Genomic DNA, 11,446 nt, shown 5'->3' with positions numbered 1-11,446 from the left:
TCTGTCATTTCATCAAATATTTCAAAACACACTAGTGATTGGGGTGCTTCTCACTTTAAAAGGTTTCTTGCCTGCTCTCAAGCAGGTGATTAATATTTTGTTCTTGTTACTGATGCCATAACTTAAGGGAACATCTACTTTAAGTGCTTTGCCACTGTTTGGTTCACACTATTCCTAGAGGGATTTTTGACTCTTGTTCTATAATATGCTTTCCCTTCCTTTTTTTTTATTTATAGGTCATTAAAATTTAAATCCAGCCTAAGAAACCTGTGTGATTGTTTTCTTTCACTTACTGTTACCAAATTCTTTCCTCTTTTAAGTCTCACACAGGGCAAGTAGATGGTACCATGGTGCCTAACAAGGAAAAATATGAAAGGGTGAAACCACTCAGGTTTTGTGAACAGCTCCTATCTTAATGAAGTCACATTTTTCAGTGGAAATGCATCAGAATCTCCCAATTCAGACTTTGTAAAACACAATAAAATGCTGCAAACACATCTGCCAGTGGCCAAGGGAGTACAAGCAGTCAAGAGTGTCCTACAGTTGCCCAGATGTGCTTTTTCACTCAGTATCTGCTGTTGAGATTGCTGGAGACAGGACACCAGCCTAGGTGGGTTTATAGCCTGGCCTAAAATAGTTGCATTTGTTACTTCTCCTTTGTTATGTCACATGTCAGGTTCTCTCTGCATTAAAAAGTCACTAATTTTGGAAGTTTCTGAAGCTAATTCTAAAAGCTGTTTTCTTTCAGTCTGTGTGTAATACTCCTCTTTTTAAGTTTCTACATCAACCCTGAGACTAAATCTTTTTTTGGTCAAGTGACTCTTGTGCATGTGTACAGTAAATCTGTACAGTTTATTGTGATCATGGAAAAGGAGAGCTGCAGCAATAGATGGGTCTGTTAGGAATAGTAACAGAACATAAATATTTGAGGGACTACTCAGTAGTGGCAATAGATGCTGGCTCCATCTCACAGGTCTGCCTCTCCTCAAGCAGCTATTAGGCAGAGGGCTCTGGTAGTATCAGTTTCCTTCCTCTAAAGCAAAGATATTTTCTCTATTCCCACAGTTCTCTGTTGAAGAGTGTTGTGTAGACATAGCCATGCCTTGGCAAAAGGAGGAGGTTTTTCCCTTTAAAGAAAAAAATTTAGAACAAAATTTAAATAGATTCTATATCCAAGCTTTTGGCTACCTCAGATCCACAATCCACATGCCTGGACTTAAAATATGTCAGATTTCCTCCAGATGTGTCCTGCTTTTGAGGGCTTTGGCCATGAGCTGGAGGTTTTTAGATCTTGGTAGTCCCAGGCAAATGCCAGCTACATGGCACAAATGAACTGCACAGTGATTTGTGAGCTGCTTCTCGGTGTCCATGGATATGGCAGAGCCACTGTGGGGCATCTGTGTGTGTGTGGTGACTCCAGTGCCATTCAGGAGGGTCTCATGTGGCAGACAGCTCTGCTGTCACCTGCAAACAGCTTTGGGGTTCCCGGGTTGCAGGGACCCCATGTGGCAGTGCATTACTTACCTGAGTGCCAGAGCCTGGCAGCAGTGCTCTGAGGGCACAGAGCATAAGGCATAGGAGAATACTGGGATAAAACCCAGGAATCTTGAGCAGGCTGGTACTGGTCACCAAAGGAATGCTCCAGGCAGAACTCTTTCCTTCTGATGCCCAGTTGGGTCATCCAGCCATAGCTGAATGGGAGCAGGGTGGTGCAGCACACTTGACTGTAGTAAATCCTGAATGTGTTTTGGAACAGCTGGCCATTGAAAAGTGAATTTACTGAATTTAAAAGCTGAGGTGAAAAAAGAATTTTGATTTCAGAGGGCAGGAATCACAAACTTAGTTTTAGAATAGTGAAATATCCTGAGTTGGAAGGTACTCACAAGAATCACTGAATCTAGCTCCTGGCCCTACATGGGACAGTCCCGAGAATCACACAACTTAATTCTACTTCTCCAAAGAAATTTAAATAACAGTTAATGCAACAAATTCTGAAGGAGAGAGTAATTACAGACAGGAGAGGTAAGTGAAACTTAGAATCTAATTATATGAGTTTTTACCGTAAGTGGTTCACACTCGACTAAATGGGTAGTTCTTTGATGAAGTAACTAATGTATAGGCAAGGGAAAAATTAAATATGATCTAGGTGAATCTTAATTGAATGCTTAATGCCACAATAGAAACCATCAGCTCAGCTGGTAAAGATAAATGTTGCTCAGGAGAAAAAACATGGTGAAGAAGGTATGCAAGGAATTAGTGGGCATAGATGTAGTAATGTTCAAGGTCAACCACTGAGCTGGAGTAAAGCTGTTATTTAAGGCCCTTAGGGGGCAATTTTTTTTGTAATGACTTCAAATAAAAATTCAGGAATGTGAAGTATTAGTGAGAAGGCATCATCAATAACTATGTGCGGCAGAATACCATGCAGAGGAGGAAATTATGAACTTCCAATCTTACAACTGCTTGAGTCTTCACAGAATGGGTCTGGCTGGACCCTGACAGTGGCTCATGTGGTGCCTCCCTGCTCCTGCAGAGCCATCCTAGAGCACGGGGCACAGGACTGTGTCCAGGTGGGTTTGGAATATCCCCAGTAAGGAGACTCCACACCCTCTCTGGGCAACCTGTTCAGGGCTCAGTCACTGCACAGTTCTGCCTCATGTCCAGATGGAGCTTCCTGGGATCAGTCCCTGCCCCTTCCTCTGGTGCCATTGCTGGGCCCCCTGGAGCAGAGCCTGGGCCCTGCTCAGAGCCCTCCCTGCAGAAGCTTTTAATTTACCAAGTATCTTTTATCCCAAGATCTTTGAGCCAGGATCACAAACAATTTCCAGCAGGACTGAGCTGACAGACCAGTGATTTGCAATTGCTTGTATAAGACATTCCCCAACAGAGGTTCAAATCCCTTCATAGTCAGTCTAGACCTACTAAGACGCTGTTTTTCTCATAATCTTTCACGTAACTGTTATATTTGGGGTGCATGAGACACTTAGGAATCTGAAACCTGTGAGGCTGGAAGTCACAGGGGACAGCAGGGCACAAAAATTTTCTGACACTGCTGTTACCTACCATTTATTTGTTCACTCAAGTACTTCTGGAAGGGGGAGCTTGAATAGACACTGCAGAATCCACCATTTGGAGATAATGGAAAAGTTTATTGGTACTTTTTAAAAAAGGAGATAGTCTCTGTAATACATTATTGTAAATACTTATAAATATTCTGCAGGATTTAAGACCTGCTCAAATAAATAAATAAATACCATGACATAAATAAGTAATGCTTTCTTATTAGCTGGTGATTGCCAGCATCTCCATTGAAGAATAAATTCTTTTAAGTTTTGATACAGTTGCCTATAGTTACAAATATGTTTTTTTTAATGGAAATCCACTGTATATTCAGTCTTAGCTTACTTATCCACCACATATTCAGTCTTAGCTTACTTATCCCCTGGCTACTGATAGAGTGAGCAAACTTTCTTTCTCTGTTCTAGTGTAGGAATTTAGAGATGGTCTATAGATTTAACCCCACCAATATTTCCCATCAAAATTTAATGTGGACAGAACTTTTAATGGTTCCAGTTGTTGTAGGGCAGTTGCCTCAGTCCTAGAGAGGAGCTTCCAACAATTGATGCAAAATGCAAACTTTGCTGGTATACTTGAAGTCCAGAACTCTCAAAGAGCAAAAGCCAAGAATAATGGTATAGCAATCAAGTAAAAAGATCAAAATAGAACATAAATAAAATCACACCTCTCCATTGTATAGACAGCAAGTTAAAAAGTCTTGCTGTATTTTGAATAAGCATGAAAAAGCACAACTGTCTGCCTGCCTGCAATTCCCTTAATTCCTTAGAATCACTCTTTTCATTCAGAAATTAATTAAAAAACAGAATAACTTTAGAAAAACAAATTCCAGGAGATGGAACTCTTGCACTAATCCTGATCATTTGGCTTGTCCTGTGCTCCTAAGTATTTATACTAATTAGGAATCTCTCCATCTAGGAAAACTATTCTAAGAGCAGAATCAGGAACCTCTGACTTTTCCAACATAATGAGCTGGGTGTGGTAGATAAAGAGATATTGTGTATATATATAAATATGGGGAAAAAAAGAGATTATTTTAAAAGCTGGCAGCAGTCCTGCTGCTATGATAAATCCAGAAAAAAATTAAATTAAAGCAAGAAGCACAGGGGGTTCTTATTTTGATTTTGTTGCACTGATGTAACTCCAGTGGCTTCAGTGAACTACTTCATGAGAAAGAGAAAAAGAACAGTATCCAACCTAAATTTTTTTTGTATGTTGCTATGAGCACACCGAGGAGCAGTGTATCACTTCAAATTGTTGTCAGGCTGATAAATACTCTAAATAAACACAGCAGAACAATCTGTGTTTTGACATGCAAACAAATCCTGCAAAATAAAAACAAATCTCTGCCACACTGGATTTTGTGCTGCTCATCAGTGACTTGCACCTGATTTCTGCAGAGTTCATCAAGAAGAGCTTTTTCAAAGTGAACTTACCCAAAGCATAAACCATATGGGAAAAGGGTTTTGTCACCATTAGAGATCTCCTGATTAACAGTAATTTCACTCCTACAAGTATAAATCATCTGATACCTGCTCAGAGCTGAATACAAACATAGATGCTAACTGGACATTCCTTTTCTAAATACAAACCTAATTTTGACTCATTAGATGAGAGTCTTCATTATAGTCTAAATATTAATGCTTTGATCCTTATAAAATGTAAAAATTTTTTCCTCCTGTAGAGTTCAGTATTATGCAAAACAAATTGTCCTGTTTAACACACTACTGATTATTATTAATCCTGGTACTTCTCTCTGAGTTGGAAATATGCAAAATTAATGATCTTTATTTCCATATTGGGATTCTAGAATTTAGTAAATGTTGAACTGTGATAGAGAACCACTTGAGAGAGAGTGAGACTCTCCTCTTTTTTTCAAAACCTCAGCTTAGATTCAGTGTCAGAATTGCTCTTTTTCCACAGGACCCTTTAATTCTGTCCTTTGTCCTGTCAGTTCCTCCAGTTTTCCATGTCTGGTGCTCCTATAACAGCAGAGTGCCGTTTTTTGATTCATATGGGTGAAGAGAGAATGAAACTTCAACTTAAAAGCTAAAAACAAAGAATCACAGGTTGGAAGGGACCTTAAGGCTCATCCATTCCACCCCCGTGCCATGGGCAAGGACACCTGCCACTATCCCAGGTTGCTCAGAGCCCCATCCAACCTGGCCTTGGACACTTCCATGGGGCACCCACAGTTTCTCTGGGCAACCTGTGCCAAGGCCTCACCACTCTCACAGGAAACAATTTTTTCATGATATCCAATCTAAACCTACTCCTGTCAGAGTGCAGCCATTCCCCCTTATTCTGTCTCTGCAGTTTCTGATGAAGGGTCCCTCTCCAGCTTGTTACCACTTCAGATTTTAGATATATGACATGATAATCTTTATATAATAAAATAACACACCACCTGGCAGTTTGTCTGCTGAGCTTGGGCAGGATGGTGCTAATAAGAGATTCCCTGTCTCTGCTGGCATCTTGGATGCTCCAGGTCTCTACATCCGTAACATTATATCAGTTTCCCATTTCATACAAGGGATTCCTTTCTTTTGTTTGTTTTCATCATTAATGCAAACTTAAAGACCCCAAAAGGTTTGGTTTGTGTTATTGTTTTCAAAAATGGATCTTCTTTTGTGTAGAGCCTGAGCTGGAAAAATCTGACTTGTACTTACAGACAGCACTTTACTGACAAAACAAGGTTTGAAGCTAAGGAACTTTTCCCAGTGTCTCCCAGGTTTCTAAGAGCCACTTTGGCATTCAAGCTGAGTGTGACAGACAGTTCCTTTTGCCCCTGTCTTCACCTGGTGAGCACAGGGGCCGTGGTTATCTCGTGATATAGAAGCGGGGGCTTGGGTACCTCCTGGCCTCCATCATAGCATGGGGATCATCAGGGTTCACCACATCATTCTGGTTGATCCTCATTGGCTCCCTGGGCATGTGGGGAAAGTCTGCTGGCTGCTGATGCAGGGAGCCAAACACCGGCGTCTTCCTTTGTGGGACCAGGATCTGGTGAGGATCTACGGGATCAACATCTGCGCTCCTGGTGTGTCTGTGGGGCTCGGGGGTGTTGAATCGGAACAGAGGGATCTCATTCTTCCTGGACAAAAACTGGGAGTATGGTGGTGGATTCATACCAGGGGAGAAGACTTGTTTAACTCTGCCTAAGCTCACCAAGAAGTGGTGTTTGGGGGATTGGTACACATCGTACCCATTTTCCAGCGTCCTGTGGTTGAACACACAGTCCTCTTGGCTGAAGTAATGCTGAAGGGAAAAAATAGGACACTTGTGAGTAGAGGAGTCTGGTGAATTGCAAACACTGGTTAAAGAGGGAAAGAAGGGTGAGATCTTGCAGCAGGTGTTTTTCTAATCTCTCAGGTCTGTGTCTGACCCAAATGCAGATCAGAGTTGCATTTCCATGCTTTCAGCAAGGGAATTTTAATGATAAACCCTGTTTTCTTCCAGAGGGTCCCCACCCATGGCTCTGTGCTACAGATTGGTTCCTTTCTGCAATATGGAAAAGCAGGGGTTTTGGTGGTGGTGGTTTTTTTTGTTCGTTGGTTTTGTGGGGTTTTTTTGTTTGTTTGTTTTTTGGTTTGGTTGTTTTGTTGGTTTTTTTTTTTTTTTTTGTCCTCATTTACCCAGACAGGATCTCAGATGATTTTTGTCAGTTCTACAACTTAATACAATCAAAGGAGGAGCAAAGTTTGACCTAAGTGTCAGATCTTCTCTAACACTTCCCCCTCCACCTGCAGCTACCCAGGCTTGCCCTGGCTGGGGAAATGGGCACCACAGCAGCAGAATGCACTGGCCATTCAAGGCTTAGGAGAGGTCACTCACCGAGCCAAATATGTTTCCTTTCATGTCCATACACAGGTAGCGTCCACTCTTCACACCTGTGATTATTACTAAGCCAGCATCCTCAGACTTGATCATGAGGGCACCTGTTCAGAACAACAAAAACATCAAATCCATGTCAACAATGCCTTTACAGACCCACGGATGCTCTGGCTGGAAGTGACTTCTGGGAGTTCAAATCAGCCTCCCACATGACCTGGGACTGTTGCCCACCCTAAATCAGGTTTGCTGGGGCTTTGGAAAACTCCCAGGATGGAGGGCACCTCTTCGGGTGCCCTGTTCCAATGTGGCACTAACCTCCCAAAGACAACTTTTTTTTCCCTCTGGAGTCCCAAACTGTGGTCTGAGGACATTGCCCTCAGTTTTGCCATTACCCACATCCAGAAGGAGTTTGTCCCACTCATCTTTGTGACCTGTGGTATTTTTTTAGTGGTGCCCTGCAGTGGCACCAATGGGCAGGAACTGATACTTAGGTGGAAGTTCCACCTGGACAGGAGGCAGAACTTCTGTTCCATGCAGTGACTGAGCCCTGAACAGATTGTCCAGAGAGGGTGTGCAGTCTCCTCACTGGGGATATTCTAGAACTATGTGGACACAATCCTGTGCCCTGTGCTCCAGGATGGCCTTGCTGGAGCAGGGAGGTGGGACCAGGTGACCCCCTGTGGTGCCTTCCAACCTCAGTCAGTCTGTGATTCTGTCATTACATTGCCCTTAACATCCTTTTTGTTGTACTAAAACCGCAACAGATCATGATCAAGGCCCCCTGAAAACCCTGTGCCAGACCAACTCTACCTTCTACTCATCCAACATGACCCGGGGTTGCTGTAGTGCTCCAAGACCATTGTCACTGGTACCAGGTAAGGTGGGAATAACTACTTTCCTTGATCTCATCCTTGCATCTGACTGTTGCCTTGTCCCACCCAGGAGATCTGTGTACACCCAGGCCATGCTACCCTGGTGCAGAACTAGGCACTTTGCATTGTCTGGTGGCAGCAAATCAGTCACCTTCCCTCTCAATATCCCTTTTGTTGTCTGATTTCCATCTTTCCTGCTCCACCATTCCAAATCCTGCTATGCTTGTTTCATGGCATATATGGGAAAGTTTGATATTTTGCTGTCTGTTGTTCTCTAAAATCCCGCAATGGTTCTTGACCAACATACCTAAAATGAGTTTCATAAAGTCTTTTAATACGTAGGAAGAATAACAAGAGAGTGCCAGCATTTCTGTGAGTGTTGCATTATCAATTCCTTTAAAAAATAGTAGAATGTGATACTTTTTCCTCATTAATTAAATTATAACTTTAAAAACCGTCTTTATTTACTTATGTAAAACCTTCATTACCTAGGCTTAGATTTTTAACTGAGTGTATAAAATAGATGTAGTAATAGTAGTAATAATAATAATAAAAACCTGATTTTGTGATGCATAGCGTGATTTGAAAGCTGCTAAGAGAGAAGTATTTTCTTTTATAAAGAGAAAATATTTCTATTTGTAGAAGAAATGCCGTAAAAGAACCCTAAGTCTTAAACCCCTCCCACATTTGTCTACTAACTAAAGAGTTTGGGCCAAGTATTTAGCAAAGGGAAAAGAATAAACTATTCTGTGTTGAAATAGAATAATAAAATATATAATTAAATAGACTCTAAAGACATAATTTGAGAACCTTTTAGTGATACTAGTGTATAGTTTCTTCTCATGAACCCTGAAGGCTCAACACTTCTTTTATGCTAGTCTGGACTTCAGTAGTTTCCCCCTTTTTCACTGATCTTTGCATGCCCATGTTTTGTGCATATTGAAACTTAACTTTTAGTAGTTCTCAGCCCTCCACCCCAAAATACAGATTTTATGGATGCCATCAGTTTTCCAGCACTGCTCTGGCGAGTTCCCTCAGTGCAGTTCCTTTGGTATCACCATCAGTGGGAAGCAGCTAGTTGGAGGATTATTAACCTCTAATAGGACCTTCCTCCAGAAACTGGAGGTAAAGCCATGAAGTGAAGGATAATTCAGGTGGCTTTTCCTTGCAGAGTATTACAGGAACCATAGGACTTTAGTTATCCTAGGCAAGGAATGAAATTCCCTATCCACTAGATTTCTTTGGAAACAAAGATTTTTTATTTCCTAAACAAAAGAAGAATTATAATGATGTGTATTTTCCATCCCATGGCTATGCTCCTCTGCCTGCCTGCCTAATGAGAAGAGGGGATTTTCTATAGGTGGTGAGGAAGTAAAAAAATCTCGTTGTCCCTCCCCTGCTCCCATGGAGGTCTGTAGGAAGCCACTTACTGTAGATGGTTTGGTGAGGAGCGCCGTCGATGTAGCCATCAGTGTTGATTTGGAGGTGGAAGCTGCTCCTCTCAGTGTCGGTGTAGAGGTGCATCAGGCGGTCTCCATTGCCCCAGCTGGGGCTCAGCAGTGGAGAGGAGTTGGGAAAGGCAAGGGAAGCCTTCAGGCTGCAGAGTAGCAGGAGCAGGGAGCTGCAGGGAATGCCCTGGGGAATGGCTTGCCGCTCCATGGTGGGTTAGCCTCTGCTCCTCACCTTCCCTTGTGCCTGGAGTGTGAATCCTCAGACAGGGTCCCTTCTTCTCTGCAGAGGCTTATAAAGGGCAGCAACATGACATCACACAGGAAAACCTTCTCCACATCCTTGATTTTTGGCAAAGCAACATTTTAAGTGTCCCGAAACCTCAAGGGAAGGATCTCTGGCTAAGGTGTGTGGGGGAAAAATGTAAGGTTTCTAAAGACAGCTCACGAAAGCTAATCATATGTTCAAATGTTATCTACAACCCTGTGACATCTGAAAGCTTCCCACGCCTCTACTGTTGGATCCAGGAAGGGCAATCCACTGCACTTGAACTGAAGGGAATGACCCTTCGGACCTGAATTATCTTTCTTTTTTGCCAGATGTGTTTATTCAGATTCCCACCTCCGCTCACTGTTTCCAAGCTGCATTCTGATTTAGTGGAAACATCAAATGCAGCTAAAATTTTGTTGCAAAGGTACCAAAAGTTAGTATTAAGTTGTCCTGAGCCTGATTCCCCCTTCATTATGGTCTAAGTTCCACACTAAGTGTGTTGGGCTGATACTTGTGTCACTCCATTCAAGTGAAGGGAACTTGATATGAGCAGAGCCTACTTAAATAATCTGTCCCTTTTATTTCTCCTGTTTCCTTCTGAGTCACACAAATAATCTAAAGTTGGCCAAAACCAGTTGAAAATAATGTGTAAAACACTTAAAAGCTGGGTGTTTGCTCCTGTATTGCACATCTGGCTGGCAGTTTGTAAAAAATATTCCAAGATACAAGACCTGCTTCTCAGGTGTCCTGCCAATGTTGTGGGTCTTTACAAAAAAATTTTCTGATTTAAAAGAGATTGTTCAATTTATTACATGAAAATGCTGTACTAATGGGACACTGTATATGGGTGAATCAGTGACAAAAGTGACAGGTTCCCAAACTGGACTGTGTTAAGATTCCTTTCAAAATTTAATATAAACTTGACAAAAGTACCAAACAATAAATGAATATTTCCTTAATGAAACCTGAGGATTTTAACTGTAGCAGTGTTAGGTTCAGTTTCAGTCTCTAGCAGGACACAGCATGAAAAATTCTTAGTTTCATTGACAAGCTGTGGAGCTGTACCATCAGCATATAATGGATTGATAACATGGATTGATACAGCTGTAACCCACTGTAAAAGTGGATCTGATTTTGGTTTTTTTACTGTTTAAAATGAGTAAAACCCTGCCAAATTCTGCTGCCACACCTGTGTAAATCTAGAGACTTACGTCAGAGTAAGTGTAAATGACACTGTGACAGCACTTTTTAGCCAAAGTGTATAAGGGTCAGATCTTAAACTGAGCAGGCTGACAAAGCTGGCTGTACTGAAAGACAATCCAGACATCAGATGTTTTACTGGTTATAACATCTGAAATGCTTTAAATGAAAAGGTAGCTTAGAAGGAAAGGAGAGTTAATTTTTCTTCTCTCTCTCTCTTTTTTTTTTTTTTAAGAAATTTCTCTATTTACTGTTGAAATTATTCACCCATATTTTTCACTCTAATCTTAGAACAAATGTTTGGGTTTGTTGGTTGGTTGGTTAGTTGGTTGTTCTGGTTTTTTCTTTGCCCCCTTGATTACACTCCTATAGAAATGTGGATATTGATACCTCAGTTGCAGAAGTGTCTCAGAGAGGCATTGTACCATCTTGGATTATTCTGTCATTCTTTTGTGACATTTTGTGACATTCTATTGGTTTGATGTTTCATATTCACCATGACATTTTGTTGTGCTTGCCAGCATGCACTGAACTGATCTTTCTCCAGTGCCTTGGTGGCACAGAAAACATTGTCAGATGTGTGAAAAAAATATTCAACCTTATTTAAGCACATGCCAGTTGTAAGCATCTGTTTATCTTTTTATAACAGTCAGACAAGCAAAGATTACTTTTACAAGGTTAAATTGTTTAGCATTTTCTAAAGTTTCCCACAGCAACAAGAAAATTCCAGACTTTACTAAATTCTG

At 41.4% G+C, this 11,446-nt stretch overlaps 1 protein-coding gene across 1 annotated transcript; it reads right to left on the bottom strand.

The window, feature by feature from the left end:
- Positions 1–5,895: 5,895 nt before the first annotated feature.
- On the bottom strand, positions 5,896–9,545 carry FGF23 (fibroblast growth factor 23). Its single transcript, XM_064421581.1, has 3 exons — positions 9,212–9,545; positions 6,910–7,013; positions 5,896–6,333 (listed from the first exon to the last, which is right to left on the bottom strand). The coding sequence occupies exons 1-3, from the start codon at positions 9,438–9,440 to the stop codon at positions 5,896–5,898; spliced, it is 771 nt and encodes a 256-aa protein (XP_064277651.1). The 5' UTR covers positions 9,441–9,545.
- Between the last annotated feature and the right edge of the window lie 1,901 nt (positions 9,546–11,446).

Source organism: Passer domesticus, chromosome 5 (assembly GCF_036417665.1).
Source record: "Passer domesticus isolate bPasDom1 chromosome 5, bPasDom1.hap1, whole genome shotgun sequence".
In the NCBI taxonomy this organism is placed as follows: domain Eukaryota; kingdom Metazoa; phylum Chordata; class Aves; order Passeriformes; family Passeridae; genus Passer; species Passer domesticus.
This window is presented reverse-complemented; position numbering and strand designations above follow the sequence as displayed.

Coding starts and splice junctions, on each gene's coding strand:
- FGF23 (XM_064421581.1), bottom strand. CDS start 9,440: ATGGAGCGGCAAGCCATTCCCCAGGGCATTCCCTGCAGCTCCCTGCTC. Junction 7,014..9,211: donor TCCTCACCAAACCATCTACA/GTAAGTGGCTTC, acceptor TGTTCTGAACAG/GTGCCCTCATGATCAAGTCT. Junction 6,334..6,909: donor AAGGAAACATATTTGGCTCG/GTGAGTGACCTC, acceptor TTTTCCCTTCAG/CATTACTTCAGCCAAGAGGA.